Source organism: Hemitrygon akajei, chromosome 4 (assembly GCF_048418815.1).
Source record: "Hemitrygon akajei chromosome 4, sHemAka1.3, whole genome shotgun sequence".
Classification (NCBI taxonomy): Eukaryota; Metazoa; Chordata; class Chondrichthyes; order Myliobatiformes; family Dasyatidae; genus Hemitrygon; species Hemitrygon akajei.
Window position 1 is genome coordinate 1,171,890 of NC_133127.1, and position 17,792 is coordinate 1,189,681.

A 17,792-nucleotide genomic window follows, 5' to 3' on the forward strand; every position below is an offset into this window, starting at 1 on the left:
TCCTGGCCTTCTGTCACCCTGCTGTGTCCCATAATCTCCGTCAAGCACCTGGGAATGATTCCCAAGAGCAAATGCCATTCCCAAACATCATTGATCCCAGATTCACCCTCCTCCCACCCTCCAGAGTTCCCCTACTCTCCCTCCCACATTGTCATACTACTAGTGCTACCCATTCCACACCCCCAATCTCTGCTCCCCCCACCTCATCATTATCCTCTCCACATTCTGTGCCAGCACCCTGAACCTGTTGCCAGGGTGAAGTCCACAGGCTCCACCCACAAATGGACAAGGACACATAGCATCAAGCAAGGTCGTTTATTGAAGGAGTAGACAGCAGCAACAAAGAGACAGGAGGGACCGGCAACAGCTGAAGGGAAGTGAGGGACCGGCAACAGCCGAAGGGAAGTGAGGGACCGGCAGCAGCCGAAGGGACGGGAGGGACCGGCAGCAGCCGAAGGGAAGTGAGGGACCGGCAGCAGCCGAAGGGATGGGAGGGACCGGCAGCAGCCGAAGGGAAGGGAGGGACCGGCAGCAGCCGAAGGGACGGGAGGGACCGGCAACAGCCGAAGGGAAGGGAGGGACCGGCAGCAGCCGAAGGGAAGGGAGGGACCGGCAACAGCCGAAGGGAAGGGAGGGACCGGCGGCAGCCGAAGGGAAGGGAGGGACCGGCGGCAGCCGAAGGGAAGGGAGGGACCGGTAGCAGCCGAAGGGACAGGAGGGACCGGCAACAGCCGAAGGGAAGGGAGGGACTGGTAACAGCCGAAGGGAAGGGAGGGACTGGTAACAGCCGAAGGGACGGGAGGAACTAGCAGCCGAAGGGAAGTAAGGAACTGGCGGCAGCTGAAGGGACGGGAGGGACCGGCATCCGAAGGGAAGTGAGGGACCGGCAGCAGCTGAAGGGAAGTGAGGGACCGGCAGCAGCCGAAGGGAAGGGAGGGACTGGTAACAGCCGAAGGGACGGGAGGAACTAGCAGCCGAAGGGAAGTAAGGAACTGGCGGCAGCTGAAGGGACGGGAGGGACCGGCATCCGAAGGGAAGTGAGGGACCGGCAGCAGCTGAAGGGAAGTGAGGGACCGGCAGCAGCCGAAGGGAAGGGAGGGACCGGCAGCCGAAGGGAAGTGAGGGACCGGCAGCCGAAGGGAAGTGAGGGACCGGCAGCAGCCGAAGGGAAGGGAGGGACCGGCGGCAGCCGAAGGGAAGGGAGGGACCAGCAGCAGCCGAAGGGACAGGAGGGACCGGCAACAGCCGAAGGGAAGGGAGGGACTGGTAACAGCCGAAGGGAAGGGAGGGACCGGCAGCCGAAGGGAAGTAAGGAACTGGCGGCAGCTGAAGGGACGGGAGGGACCGGCAGCCGAAGGGAAGTGAGGGACCGGCAGCAGCCGAAGGGAAGTGAGGGACCGGCAGCAGCCGAAGGGACGGGAGGGACCGGCAGCCGAAGGGACAGGAGGGACCGGCAACAGCCGAAGGGAAGGGAGGAACTGGCAGCCGAAGGGAAGTGAGGGACCAGCATCAGCCGAAGGGACGGGAGGGACCGGCAGCAGCCGAAGGGAAGGGAGGGACCGGCAGCAGCCGAAGGGACGGGAGGGACCGGCAGCCGAAGGGAAGTAAGGAACTGGCGGCAGCTGAAGGGACGGGAGGGACCGGCATCCGAAGGGAAGTGAGGGACCGGCAGCAGCTGAAGGGAAGTGAGGGACCGGCAGCAGCCGAAGGGAAGGGAGGGACCGGCAGCCGAAGGGAAGTGAGGGACCGGCAGCAGCCGAAGGGACGGGAGGGACCGGCAGCAGCCGAAGGGAAGGGAGGGACCGGCAACAGCCGAAGGGAAGGGAGGGACCGGCAGCCGAAGGGAAGGGAGGGACCGGCAGCAGCCGAAGGGAAGGGAGGGACTGGTAACAGCCGAAGGGAAGGGAGGGACCGGCAGCCGAAGGGAAGGGAGGGACCGGCAGCAGCCGAAGGGAAGTGAGGGACCGGCAGCCGAAGGGAAGTGAGGGACCGGCAGCAGCCGAAGGGAAGGGAGGGACCGGCAGCAGCCGAAGGGAAGGGAGGGACCGGCAGCAGCCGAAGGGAAGGGAGGAACTGGTGGCAGCTGAAGAGACAGCAGGGACCAGAGCAGCTGATCATTCTGTAAGGTTCCTATACACACAGAACAGGGTGTGACAGTGACCTCTGAATTGGGGCAATGAGAGAACCCACAGCCAGGCAGAGGGTGGGGTGAGTATACCAGAGCAAGGGTTGGGCTTCAATGGGGCTTGGATGGCACCTATGGACCACTAGTGCCCCCAGGGTGGAGCGGACAGCAGAAGCAATGTGTGACCCTGGAGTTGGGATGGAAGAAGGTGATCTTGGGGGAGAGGGAAGGGGAAGGGGAATGGTCAAGAGAGACACTGCATGATCCTGGGGTAGGAGGAGGATCTGGGCAGATGCAATGGCAACGGAGGTGATGAGACAGGACAGTTAGTAGAGACGTATGGGAGGGGAAGTGATGGGGAAGACAATTCACAACCCACAATGTGTAGCCCAGGAGATGTGGCAAAGAGTTTGTTGCTCTGTGGGTCTCTGCTGATCACAGGACACAGATTTTGTGCACCCTCGGGGAGGATATCTGAACATTTGGTGTACTGAGTTCCATTCTAGTCACTGCTTTCAGGAGGAGTGAGATACAAAGATTTACCAGCGGGGGCCTAAGAGTGTGGGGTGCTGTTGTACCTACCAACTTCAGTGGGAAGTGATTGAGGCTGTAGATACTGGAAATCTCCTGGGATTCTTTGAGGAAATAACTGGCAGGATAGACAAAGAATTAATGGATGTTGTGTATTTGGATTTTAAGAAGGCATTTGATAAGGTGCCACACCAAGAGCCCATGGCATCACAGGAAAAATTCTAGTATGGACAAAGGTGTGGCTGAATGTCCAGTGGCAATGAGTGGGAATAAAGGAAGCCTGTTCTGACCGGCAGCCAGTGACTAGTGGTGTTCCACCAATTCTTTTCATGTTATTTGGATGACAGAATTGATGGCTTTGTGGCCAAATTTGTAGATGATTTGAAGATAGGTGGAGGGGTGGATCGTGTTGAGGAGACATGGAAGCCACAGGGGGACTTAGACAGATTAGGAGAATGGGCAAAGAAGTAGCAGATGGAATATTGTCGGGAAGTGTGTGGTCATGTATTTTGGTAGAAGAAATAAATGGGAAGACTATTTTCAAAATGGGTTGAAAATTCAAAACTCTTGAGGTGCAAAGGGACTTGGGAGTCCTTGTGCAGAATTCCCTAAAAGTTAACTTGCAGGTTGAGTCAGTGGTGAGGAAGGCAAATACAATGTTAGCATTCATTTTGAGAGAACTAGAATATTAAAGCAGGGACATAATACTGAGGCTTTATACGGCATTGGTTAGTCTGCAATGAAGAAAATTTAAAGGGGACCTGAGGAGTAGAGTTTTGCAGAGTGGTTTGTATCAGGAACTCACTGCCAGGGCTGTGGGTGGGGAGGGTAATGGCTGTCACCTGGTTTAAGAGGCATTTAGACAGCCTTGATATTTAATTAGGATCGGTGTTAATATGGGCGAATGGGATCATTGCAGATGGGCGTGGAAGTGGTGGGCAGGAGGCCCTATGTCTTTCATGTCGCACTTCAGTGACTGATAAATTATGCAGGTCCATGGTCGACTGTGCACATTGGGGCCCAGACTGTCCTCTGAGACAGAAATGGATGAAGAGTGAGGGGTGAGGAGAGAGACTGAGAGACTGGTGTGGACTACTAAGGAAAGGATAAACTAGGGGTGGGGAGAGAGTCGGAGGGGAGACAGGAAGAGGGTCTGCGGTAGGAAGAGAGGCAGTAGGGCAAGTCTGGGGATGAGGCAAGAGACGAATGGACTGGAGGTGGGGAGAGAGAGGGCAAGGGACTGGAGATGGACACAGAGACAGAAGGACTGGGGGTGGGGAGAGAGAGGGCAAGGGACTGGAGATGGACACAGAGACAGAGGGACTGGGGGTGGGGAGAGAGAGGGCAAAGGACTGGAGATGGTCACAGAGACAGAAGGACTGGGGGTGGGGAGAGAGAGGGCAAGGGACTGGAGATGGACACAGAGACAGAAGGACTGGAGGTGGGGAGAGAGAGGGCAAGGGACTGGAGATGGACACAGAGACAGAAGGACTGGGGGTGGGGAGAGAGAGGGCAAGGGACTGGGAATGGACACAGAGACAGAAGGACTGGAGGTGGGGAGAGAGAGGGCAAGGGACTGGAGAAACATGTGGGTTTACATTGTTGCTACTGGGCAGTTGGTGGTCAAATTCTGAACGGGTCAAACATAAAAGGGCCGGACGACAAACTGGAGGGTGGAAATGCCGTCATCACAGGCAAAGAGAGAAAAGTCAGTGTTGTTGTGGGAGGGCAACACAGCTGTTGAGTTCTTCATCTCCTGCACATAGGAGACGGTGCTATTGTTGCAGAGCAGTAGCAGAGAGTTGCGGTAGGTGACGGTTTCTGGGGCGTTGTACGTGGTCAGCACTGCCACAGGGTAGGTATCGTACGGACACGACACGTAGCTGTTGCGGCAATGCTGTGCTGTGCTGTGGTAGTAGGCGGTCCATTGGAGCGTGCTGGAGCTGAACAGCTGGCTTATGTGTTGCTTGGTCTGAAAGGAGACGCGTGGGGAGGAGTAGTAGTAGGAGTTGTAGCCGCCATAATACCTCTGGTGCCTGTTGTAGTATGAGGGCGTGGGTCCGTACAGACCAGTGCGCTGGTAGGCAGAGTCCCTGAGGCCGGGGATGGCCAGAGTCCTGCTCCATTGTTTGGAGGTGTAGATGCGTGGCTGGAAGTCAGGGGTGTTCAAATCCTTGAAGTATTTCAGCACCTGTGGACGGACCGAATGGAACTCAAAAGCTTCCAACACCCCCTGCGTGAACACGCTCTCAAACTGCTGGTACAGGCTGGAATTGAAAGACAAGGAGATGAGCTCCTCAGGAGACATCATCGGGAAGCGGATGTTCTTCATCAACAGGCCAACGGCATCAGTCTGCCCACTGCGGGAGACCCAGGACTCCACTGCCCGAAACAGCGTGAATTCACTCTCAATGACCAGATCCGAACGCTGGAGCAGGGCAGCCAAGTCCGTGACTGACAGCTCATCCCATGCCACTGTCTGGCTGAAGGTCTCACAGTTCCAGGAGAAGTACTGCAGGCAGATCTCCTGCAGCACAGGGTCCTTCACTCTTTCTGCATACTTGTAAAGCTCCAGCTGCTGCTGAAATGAACTGTCCTGGGGCATGAGTTTGTAGAAGAGCTGATCACAGTAATCACGCACTGCAGTGATCCTGTAGTCCGATGCTATATTGTGGATGCACTTCACTGAAGACAGAGTGACAGAGATGGTCTTTGTGTAAAAATACCTGCAGGTAAAGAGCAACAGAAAGGGGACGTGAGTGGATTTCATTCTCCAACCCCGCACCTGGCATGGAAACTGGCCATTCAACTCAACTTATCCATGTTGGGCAATGAGCACCCTTCCATATTCATATCATAGCCCAATATCAAAATGTCCATGTGTTTGAAATGCTCACAAGACACTTCTCAAACACAATCAGTAACTGTGCTCCAGACATTCACTGCTTTCTGGCTGAAAAATACCCCGGCACATCCCTTCCAAATCTTCTCTCTACTCTAAACCTACTTCCCACTAAGTACTGGAGTCAGTCAGGCATTTCTACAATCCATCATGCCAAACAATGTGTCCATCAGAGGTAGTCTGATTTGCCCACATTCTGGCCATAGATTCTAAATCTTTTCCATCATTCACTTGTTCAAATCTTCATCTACAAACTTTGCTTCTGCCACTTAATGACACTTGAACAGTGTAGATGATTAGAGAAGCCAGCCTGAATTTGTTAAAATCATCTGAGCTAGTACATCTCTTGTTCATTATTTGGGTAAATAGTTTGGATGAGAAAGTACAAGGCAGAGTTAGTAAGTTTACAAACACCCCAGGTGACTTCATAGACAAAAGATTATCAAAAATTACAGGAGGGAGTCTTGATCAGCCGATTAATTGGGCCGAGGATTAAGGACTGGCAAAAGAAGTTTAATTCATAGAAACACAGAAAACCTACAGCACAATACATGTCCTTTGACCCACAATTCCGTTCCAAACATGTACTTATTTTAGAAATTACCTAGGGTTACCCATAGCCCTCTATTTTATAAGCTCCATGTACCTATCCAGGAATCTGTTAAAAGACCCTATCATACCCGCATTCACCACCGCCGCTGGCAGCTCATTCCATACACTCACCACTCTCTGCGTAAAAAAGAACTTGACTCTGACATCTCCTCTGTACCTACTTCCAAGCACATGAAAACTGCCCTCTCATGTTAGCCATTTCAGCCCAGGGAAAAAGTCTCTGACTATCCACACGATCAATGCCTCTCATCATCTTATACACCTCAATCAGGTCACCTCTCATCCTCCGTCGTTCCAAGGAGAAAAGGCCGAGTTCACTCAACCTATTCTCATCAGACATATTCCCCAATCCAGGCAACATCCTTGTAAGTCTCCTCTGCAGGATGGCTTCCACATCCTTCCTATAGTGAGGCGACCAGAACTGAGCACAATACTCCAAGTGGGGTCTGACCAGGGTCCTATATCGCTGCAACATTACCTCTCGGCCCCTAAATTCAATTCTACAAATGATGAAGGCCAATACACCATATGCCTTCATAACCACACAGTCACCCTGCACAGCAACTTTAAGTGTCCTATAGACTCAGACCCCAAGATCCCTCTGATCCTCCACACTGTCAAGAGTCTTACCATTAATACTATATTCTGCCATCATATTTGACCTACCAAAATGAACCACTTCACACTTACCTGGGTTGAACTCCATCTGCCACTTCTCAGCCCAGTTTTGCACCCTATCGATGTCCCGCTGTAACCTCTGACAGCCCTCAACACTTTCCACAACACCCCCCGACCTTTCTGTCATCAGCAAATTTACTAACCCATCCCTCCACTTCCTCATCCAGGTCACTTATAAAAATCACAGAGGGAAGGGGTTCCAGAACAGATCCCTGAGGCACACCACTGGTCACCAACCTCCATGCAGAATATGACCCGTCTACAACCACTCTTTGTCTTCTGTGGGCAAGCCAATTCTGGATCAACAAAGCAATGTCCCCTTGGATCCCATGTCTCCTTACTTTCTCAATGAGCCTTGCATGGGTAGCTTATCAAATGCCTTGCTGAAATCCATATACACTACATCTCCTGCTCTTCCTTCATCAATGTGTTTAGTCACATCCTCAAATAATTCAGTCAGCCTCATAAGGCATGATCTGTCCTTGACAAAGCCATGCTGACTATTCCTAGTCATATTATGCCTCTCCAAATGTCCATCAATTCTGTCTCTCAGGATCTTCTCCGTCAATTTACCAACCATTGAAGTAAAACTCACTGTTCTATAATTTCCTGGGCTATCTCTACTCCCATTCTTGAATAAGGGAACAACATCTGCGACCCTCCAATCCTCCAGAACCTCTCCCGTCCCCACTGATGATGCAAAGATCATTGCCAGAGGCTCAGGAATCTCCTCCCTCGCTTCCCACAGTAGCCTGGGGTATAACTCATTGGGTCCCAATGACTTATCGAATTTAATGCTTTCCAAAAGTTCCAGCATATCCTCTATCTTAATGTCTACACGTTCAAGCTTTTCAGTCTGCTGTAAGTCATCCCTATAATTGCCAAAATCCTTTTCTGTAGTGAATCTCCTCCAGTTCCATACACACTTTTCCACTGTCACACTTGATTGGTCCTATTCTCTCACGTCTTATCCTCTTGCTCTTCACATACTTCTGGAATGCCTTGGGGTTTTCATTAATCCTGCTCACCAAGGCCTTCTCACGGCCCCTTCTGGCTCTCCTAATTTCATTCCTAAACTCCTTCCTGCTAGCCTTATAATTTTCCAGATCTCTATCATTATCTAGCTTTCTGAACCTTTCATAAGCTTTTCTTTTCTTCTTGACAAGATTTTCAACAGCTTTTGTGCACCACAGTTCCAGTACCCTACCATTCTTTCCCAGTCTCACTGGAATGTACCTATGCATAACATCACGCAATTATCCCCTGAACATTTGCCAAATTTTTGCCGTACATTTCCCTGAGAACATCTGTTTCCAATTTATACTTCCAAGTTTCTGCCTGATAGCTTCACATTTCCCCTTATTCCAACTAAACACTTTCCTAACTTGTCTGTTCCTATTCCTCCCCAATGCTATGGTAAAGGAGATAGAATTGTGATCACTGTCTCCAAAATGCTCTCTCGCTGAGACTTGATACCTGACCAGGTTCATTTCCCAATACCAGATCAAGTACAGTCTCTCCTCTTGTAGGCTTATCTGCATATTGTGTCAAGAAACCTTCCTGAACACACCTAACAAATTCCACACCATCTATACCCCTTGCTCTAGGAAAATGCCAATCAATTTTTGGGAAATTAAAATCTCCCATCACAACAACCCTGTTATTATTACACCTTTCCAGAATCTGTCTCCCTATCTGCTCCTTGATGTCCCTGTAACTATTGGGAGGTCAATAAAAAACATCCAGTAGAGCTATTGACCCCTTCCTGTTTCTAATTTCCACCCACAGAGACTCAGTAGACAATCCCTCCATGACTTCCTCCTTTTCTGCAGCCGTGACACTATCTCTGATCAGCAGTGCCACGTCCCCACCTCTTCTGACCCCCTCACTATCCTTTCTGAAACATCTAAAGCCTGGCACTCAAAATAGCCATTCCTGCCCCTGAGCCATCCAAGTCTCTGTAATGGCCACATCACAGCTCCAAGTACTGATCCACACTCTAAGCTCATCTGCTTTGTTCATGATGCTTCTTGCGTTAAAGTAGACACATCTCAAACCATCAGTCTGAGCATATCCCTTCTCTATCACCTGCCTATCCTCCCTCTCGCACTGCCTACAAGCTTTCTGTATTTGTGAGCCAACCACCCCTTCCTCCATCTCTTCAGTTCAGTTCCCACCCCCCAGCAATTCTAGTTTAGACTCTCTGCAATAGCCTAAACAAATCTCTCTGCCAGGATATTGGTCCCCCTGGGATTCAAGTGCAACCCGTCCTTTTTGTACAGGTCACACCTGCCCTAAAAGAGGTCCCAATGATCCAGAAACTTGAATCCCTGCCCCCTGCCCCAATCACTCAGCCACGCATTTATCCTCCACCTCATTCTATTCCTATACTCAGTCACATGGCGCAGGCAGTAATCCTGAGATTACTACCTTTGTGGTCCTTCTTCTCAACTGCCTTCCTAACTCCCTGTAGTCTGTTTTCAGGACCTCTTCTCTTTTCCTACCTATGTCATTGGTACCAATATGTACCATGACCTCTGGCTGTTCTCCTTCCCACTTCAGGATATCATGGACACGGTCAGAAGCATCCCGGACCCTGGCACCTGGGAGGCAAACTACCATCCAAGTTTCTTTCCTGCGTCCACAGAATCGCCTATCTGACCCCCGAACTACAGAGTCCCCTATCACTACTGCCTTCCTCTTCCTTTCCCTACCCTTCTGAGTCACAGGGCCGGACTCTGTGCCAGAGGCACGGCCACTGTTGCTTCCCCCTCCCCCAGCAGTGCTCAAACAGGAGTACTTATTGTTAAGGGGGACAGCCACAGGGGTACTCTCTAGCATCTGACTCCTGCTCTTCCCTCTCCTGACTGTTACCAACTTATCTGTCTCCCGAGGTCTACCTACTACCTACTGTGACTACCTGCCTATAGCTCCTCTCTATCACCGCTTTACTCTCCCCGACCAGACGAACGTCATTGAGCTGTCTCCAGTTCCCTAATGCAGTCCCTAAGGAGCTGCAGTTCTACGCATCTGACGCAGATGTGGCAGTCCAGGAGGCTGGGAGTCTCCCAGACCTCCCACATCTGACACGCAGTACAGAATACCGGCCTCACACACATACTTTCCATTCCTCACCTTGCCTCAACCCACTAGCACCGAAGCCCTGTCAAACCAAAGCCCTCCTACTCTGTCTACCTCGACTCACCCACTCGCCCTACAAAGCAGTCTTCTCTTAAATCCTTCCTGCCAGTCTAACTCGCTGACATCCACACGCTTACACAGTCATGCCTCGATAAGTGCCAGATGTTACATTTTGGGAAGACAAGTGAGGATAGGACTGCCTCAGTGAAGCAACAAATATGAAAGACCCCAGCCACCCCAGACATTCTCCCTTTTTCGGGCTTCCATTGGGCAGAAGGTTCAAAAGCCTGAAAGCACATACCACCAGGTTCAAGAACAGCTTCTATCTCACTGTTATAAGACTATTGAATGGTTCCCTAGTACGATAAGATGGACTCCACCTCACAATAAAGGTCTCGCCCTTTATTGTTGACCTGCGCTGCACTCTCTCAGTATCTGTTGCACTTTATTCTGCATTCTGTTCTTGTTTTACCTTGTTCTGCATTAACATGCTGCTATAATAAAGTGATCTGTATGGATTGCATGCAAAATAAAACTTTGCTAAGGTATATTAGTATGTGACAATAATGCACCAATTTACTGTGAGTGGCAGGGCCATGGGACTGTTGTAGAACAGAGAGTCTTGGAGTGCAAGGACATGCTGCCCTGGAAGTGGCATCCCAGGTCAGACAGAGTGCTGAGAAAAGCTTCAGCAGTGAGGGATTGAGTGTAGAAGTCAAAGTTGTGCAAGTCATTGCTGGCATTGGGAGTATTGTCTTCAGTTTGGGTCACTCTGCTAAAGGAGGGACAACATTCAGCTGGAAAGAATTCAGAGGAGATTTACAAGGAGGTTGCCAGGATTCAAGGGACTGAGTTATTGGGAAGGCTAAGAGTAGAAAGATCCTACAAAGATGGCACTGGTGAGACACTGCAATGTTTTTTGGGCAACAAACAGAACTACTAACTATTCTATTAATTACACAGTGGACTACGATCACTGAAATCCACAGCCTATAACTTCCCTTTGGCAGTTGTGCCTTTCAACCATCTGTATGATCTGGCAGTTTTGAAGGATTTGGCAAACTGGACTCTCGAGAATGCAATTACGACCTTGGTGTCCATTGCTGGAATCAGACTCTGGGCTGACTGAGATGACAGGGCCCGGCCCGAGAGCACAAATCAAACTGCTGTTGAGTTGATTTAAGTACTGAGCCAGATTAAAAGGAGGCAGAACAAATTCCTACTCCATGAGGTTTTACTCGCCGTAGCGCTGAGCCGACTCTGCGGTTGTGACCCACAGTCATCGGGTTACTGGACCAACTGCAGTCCCGAGCCAACGCCATGGCTGTGCAGTCAGCTTTGGGGACTCTGCGGTTGTGACCAGCTGCAGTCCCGAGCCAACGCCATGGCTGTGCAGTCAGCTTTGGGGACTCTGCGGTTGTGACCAGCTGCAGTCCCGAGCCAACGCCATGGCTGTGCAGTCAGCTTTGGGGACTCTGCGGTTGTGACCAGCTGCAGTCCCGAGCCAACGCCATGGCTGTGCAGTCAGCTTTGGGGACTCTGCGGTTGTGACCAGCTGCAGTCCCGAGCCAACGCCATGGCTGTGCAGTCAGCTTTGGGGACTCTGTGGTTGCTGCTCTCTGTGTTACTTAGTTTATAAGTTGCACGATTTGTTCTTTTTCCACACATTGGATGCCTGAAGGATATTGTGTGGAATATTTTAAATGGTTCTAATATGTTTCTTTGTTTTGTGACTGCCTGTAAGAAGAGGAATCTCAGGGTGTATATGGTCAACATACTTTACTAATAAATGTACTTTGTACCTTATTCCTTGGTGTGCAGAAGATTGAGGGGTGACCTTATTATGATCATGAGGATGATGCGCAGACTTTTCGCATGTTGGGTATCAAACACTGAACAGTACAGGCTTCAGGGGAGCGGGGAGAGATCAGATAAGGGCCCAATGAACAACTACTTCATATAACCATATAATAATCACAGCACGGAAACAGGCCATCTTGGCCCTTCTAGTCTGTGCCGAATGCTTACTCTCACCTAGTCCCATCTACCTGCACTCAGCCCATAACCCTCCATTCCTTTCCTGTCCATATGAAATGTGCAAAAATAACAGGATTGCTATCATGGGTAACTTTAACTTCCCTAATATTGATTGGCACTTGATTAGTGCCAAGGGTTTAGATCGGGCAGAGTTTGTTAAGTGTGTCCAGGATGGATTCCTGTCACAGTATGTTGACAGGCCGACTAGGGGGAATGCCATACTAGATCTAGTATTAGGTAAGGAACCGGGTCAGGTCACAGATCTGTCAGTGGGTGAGCATCTGGGGGACAGTGATCACCGCTCCCTGACCTTTAGCATTATCATGGAAAAGGGTAGAATCAGAGAGGACAGAAAACTTTTTAATTGGGGAAGGGCAAATTATGAGGCTATAAGGTTAGAACTTGTGGGTATGAATTGGGATGATGTTTTTGCAGGGAAATGTACAAAGTTTGTACTATGGACATGTGGTCGATGTTTAAGGATCTCTTGCAGCCAATATAACCTACATTAGAAGATTGGCATGAAATTATTTTGGAAATATTTAAAATGGAAAAGATGACCTACTCTTTGAGAATTCAAAAAGAAAGATTTAATCAAATTTGGAATATATGGATTGAATTCATAACCCCAAAGCGAGCAGACTCTGGTTGACTCTCCTAATGATTTATACTGCTTTTCTCATCAATACAGTAATATTGCTAATGTAAGCACCCTGGATTCGATTGTTTACTGTTTTTTTTTTGGAAAATAGGGAATTAACACAAGTAAAGGGAAAGATTTGGGAAAGGGGAAAAATACTAAAAAAATTAGGTAAATAAGTACATAGGGATTGGATAATTATGTTTGGGGATAGGAGCAAACATGAACCAGTTAGGATATAAAATCCTACAATGGTAGTTACATAGGGTTACATATAATATTTTGGACCAGAAGTAATGGTTCAGAAAAGATATATGGAAATTATTATTAATCCACTATTATTACTATTCTTCTTAACAATTATTGTCATTACTTAGTCAAATATGGTGGAATTACAACTGCACATAATTATCTATTTAAGTGCCATTACATTTCATATTATCTCAAAGTGTACTTATGAATGTATTAAAAATTATACATTAAAATTAAATTTTAAAAAAATTTTAAAAGACGATCTCTTGTAGGATGTTAGGGATAAATTTGTCCCAATAAGGAAGATAAAGAATGGTAGGGTGAAGGAACCATGGGTGACAAGTGAAGTGGAAAATCTAGTCAGGTGGAAGAAGGCAGCATACATGAGGTTTAGGAAGCAAGGATCAGATGGGTCTATTGAGGAATGTAGGGTAGCAAGACAGGAGCTTAAGAAGGGGCTGAGAAGAGCAAGAAGGGGGCATGGGAAGGCCTTGGCGAGTAGGGTAAAGTAAAACCCCAAGGTATTCTTCAATTATGTGAAGAACAAAAGGATGACAGGAGTGAAGGTAGGACCAATTAGAGATAAAAGTGGGAAGATGTGCCTGGAGGCTGTGGAAGTGAGTGAGGTCCTCAATGAATACTTTTTTTCGATATTCACCACTGAGAGGGAACTTGATGATGGTGAGGACAATATGAGTGAGGTTGATGTTCTGGAGTATGTTGATATTAAGGGTGAGGAGGTGTTGCAGTTGTTAAAATACATTAGGAAGGATAAGTCCCTGGGGCCTGACGGAATATTCCCCAGGCTGCTCCATGAGGCAAGGAAAGAGATTGCTGAACCTCTGGCTAGGATCTTTATGTCCCCGTTGTCCACGGGAATGGTACCGGAGGATTGGAGGGAGGTGAATGTTGTCCCCTTTTTCAAAAAAGGTAGTAGGGATAGTCCAGGTAATTACAGACCAGTGAGCCTTACATCTGTGGTGGGAAAGCTATTGGAAAAGATTCTTAGAGATAGGATCTATGGGCATTTAGAGAATCATGGTCTGATCAGGGACAGTCAGCATGGCTTTGTGAAGGGCAGATCGTGCCTAACAAGCCTGATAGAGTTCTTTGAGGAGCTGACCAGGCATATAGATGAGGGTAGTGCAGTGGATGTGATCTACATGGATTTTAGTAAGGCATTTGACAAGGTTCCACACGGTAGGCTTATTCAGAAAGTCAGAAGGCATGGGATCCAGGGAAGTTTGGCCAGGTGGATTCAGAATTGGTTTGCCTGCAGAAGGCAGAGGGTCGTGGTGGAGGGAGTACATTCAGATTGGAGGGTTGGAACTAGTGGTGTCTCACAAGGATCTGTTCTGGGACCTCTACTTTTCGTGATTTTTATTAACGGCCTGCATGTGGGGGTAGAAGGGTGGGTTGGCAAGTTTACGGACGACACAAAGGTTGGTGGTGTTGTAGATAGTGTAGAGGATTGTCGAAGATTGAAGATAGACATTGATAGGATGCAGAAGTGGGCTGAGAAGTGGCAGATGGAGTTCAACCCGGAGAAGTGTGAGGTGGTACACTTTGGAAGGACAAACTCCAAGGCAGAGTACAAAATAAATGGCAGGATACTTGGTAGTGTAGAGGAGCAGAGGGATCTGGGGGTACATGTCCACAGATCCCTGAAAGTTGCCTCACAGGTAGATAGGGTAGTTAAGAAAGCTTATGGGGTGCTAGATGTCATAAGTCGAGCGTTAGAGTTTAAGAGATGCGATGTAATGATGCAGCTCTATAAAACTCTGGTTAGGCCACACTTGGAGTACTGTGTCCAGTTCTGGTCGCCTCAGTATGGGAAGGATGTGGAAGCATTGGAAAGGGTACAGAGGAGATTTACCAGGATGCTGCCTGGTTTAGAGAGTATGGATTATGATCAGAGATTAAGGGAGCTAGGACTTTACTCTTTGGAGAGAAGGAGGATGAGAGGAGACATGATTGAGGTGTACAAGATTATAAGAGGAATAGACAGAGTGGACAGCCAGCGCCTCTTCCCCAGGGCATGACTGCTCAGTACAAGAGGACATGGCTTTAAGGTAAGGGGAGGGAAGTTCAAGGGGGATATTAGAGGAAGGTTTTTCACTCAGAGTGGTTGATGTGTGGAATGCACTGCCTGAGTCAGTGGTGGAGGCAGATACACTAGTGAGGTTTAAGAGACTACTAGACAGGTATATGGAGGAATTTAAGGTCAGGGGTTATATGGGAGGCAGGTTTTGAGGGTCAGCACAACATTGTGGGCTGAAGGGCCTGTAATGTGCTGTACTATTCTATGTAGAAACATAGAAAATAGGTGCAGGAGTAGGCCATTCTGCCCTTTGAGCCTGCACCGCCATTCAGTATGATCATGCCTGATCATCCAACTCAGAACCCTGTACCTGCTTTCTCTCCATACCCCCTGATTCCTTTAGCCACAAGGGCCATATCTAACTTCCTCTTAAATATAGACAATGAACCGGCCTCAACTGTTTTCTGTGGCAGAGAATTCCACAGATTCACCACTCTCTGTGTGAAGAAGTTTTTCCTCCTCTCGGTCCTAAAAGGCTTCCCCTTTATCCTTAAACTGTGATTCCTCGTTCTGGACTCCCCCAACATTGGAAACAATCTTCCTGCATCTAGCCTGTCCAATCCCTTTAGAATTTTATACGTTTCAATAAGATCCCCCCTCAATTTTCTAAATTCTAGTGAGTATAAGCCTAGTCGATCCAGTCTTTCTTCATATGAAAGTCCTGCCATCCCAGGAATCAATCTGGTGAACCTTCTTTGTACTCCCTCTATGGCAAGAATGTCTTTCCTCAGATTAGGGGACCAAAACTGCACACAATACTCTAGGTACGGTCTCACCAAGGCCTTGTACAACTGCAGTAGAACCTCCCTGCTCCTGTACTCAAATCCTTTTGCTATGAATGCCAACATACCATTTGCCTTTTTCACCGCCTGCTATACCTGCATGCCCACCTTCAATGACTAGTGTACAATGACACCCAGGTCTCGTTGCACCTCCCCTTTTCCTAATTGGCCACCGCTCAGATAATAATCTGTTTTCCTGTTCTTGCCACCAAAGTGGATAACCTCACATTTATCCACATTAAATTGCATCTGCCATGAGTTTGCCCACTCACCTAACCTATCCAAGTCACCCTGCATCCTCTTAGCATCCTCCTCACAGCTAACACCGCCGCCCAGCTTTGTGTCATCCGCAAACTTGGAGATGCTGCATTTAATTCCCTTGTCTAAATCAGCAGGCTCGAAGGGCCAAATGGTCTACTTCTGCACCTATTGTCTATTGTCTATTAATATATATTGTAAACATCTGGGGTCCCAGCACTGAGCCTTGTGGTACACCACTAGTCACTACCTGCCATTCTGAAAAGGTCCCGTTTACTCCCACTCTTTGCTTCCTGTTTGCCAACCAATTCTCTATCCATATCAATACCATATCCCTAATACCATGTGCTTTAAGTTTGCACACTAATCTCCTGTGTGGGACCTTGTCAAAAGCCTTTTGAAAATCTAAATATACCACATCCACTGGCTCTCCCCATCCACTCTACTAGTTACATCTTCAAAAAATTCTATAAGATTCGTCAGACATGATTTTCCTTTCAGAAATCCATGCTGACTTTGTCCGATGATTTCACCTCTTTCCAAACGTGCTGTTATCACATCTTTGATAACCGACTCTAGCATTTTCCCCACCACTGATGTCAGACTCACGGGTCTATAATTCCTGGTTTTTCTCTCCCTCCTTTTTTAAAAAGTGGGGTTACATTAGCCACCCTCAGGAACTAATCCAGAATCTAAGGAGTTTTGAAAAATTATCACTAATGTATCGACTATTTCTTGGGCTACTTCCTTAAGCACTCTGGGATGCAGACCATCTGGCCCTGGGGACTTATCTGCCTTTAATCCCTTCAATTTACCTAACACCACTTCCCTACTAACACGTATTTCCCTCAGTTCCTCCATCTCACTAGACCCTCGGTCCCTTACTATTTCCGGGAGATTATTTATGTCCTCCTCAGTGAAGACAGAACCAAAGTAGTTATTCAATTGGTCTGCCATGTCTTTGTTCCCTATGATTAATTCACCTGTTTCTGACTGTAAGGGACCTACATTTGTCTTGACCAATCTTTTTCTTTTCACATATCTATAAAAGCTTTTATAGTCAGTTTTTATGTTCCCTGCCAGCTTTCTCTCATAATCTATTTTCCCTTTCCTAATTAAGCCTTTTGTCCTCCTCTGCTGGACTCTGAATTTCTCCCAGTCCTCAGGTTTTTTTTTTGCTAATTTATATGTTTCTCCTTTGGACTTGATACTATCCCTAATTTCCCTTGTCAGCCACGAGTGCACTACCTTCCCTGGTTTATTCTTTTGCCAAACTGGGATGAACAATTGTTGTAGTTCATCCATGCGATCTTTAAATGCTTGCCATTGCATATCCACCGTCAACCCTTTAAGTATCATTTGCCAGTCTATCTTAGCTAATTCACATCTCATACCTTCAAAATTACCCTTCTTTAAGTTCAGAACCTTTGTTTCTGAATTAACTATGTCACTCTCCATCTTAATGAAGAATTCCACCATATTATGGTCACTCTTACCCAAGGGGCCTCGCACGACAAGATTGCTAACTAACCCTTCCTCATTGCTCAATACCCAATCTAGAATGGCCTGTTCTCTAGTTGGTTCCTCGACATGTTGGTTCAGAAAACCATCCTGCATACATTCCAAGAAATCCTCTTCCTCAGCACCCTTACCAATTTGGTTCACCCAATCTATATGTAGATTGAAGTCACCCATTATAACTGCTGTTCCTTTATTGCACGCATTTCTAATTT

At 48.1% G+C, this 17,792-nt stretch overlaps 1 protein-coding gene across 5 annotated transcripts in view; it reads right to left on the bottom strand.

The window, feature by feature from the left end:
• Window positions 1-2,105: 2,105 nt before the first annotated feature.
• Window positions 2,106-17,792, bottom strand: part of LOC140726054 (galectin-3-binding protein-like) — a 37,796-nt gene continuing 22,109 nt past the window's right edge. For all 5 annotated transcript variants that reach the window (XM_073041953.1, XM_073041952.1, XM_073041950.1 and 2 more), the window contains exon 6: window positions 2,106-5,382. In XM_073041953.1, the coding sequence (XP_072898054.1) occupies window positions 4,296-5,382 (1,087 nt within the window). In that variant the 3' untranslated portion in view covers window positions 2,106-4,295. The remainder of the gene's footprint in view (window positions 5,383-17,792) is intronic.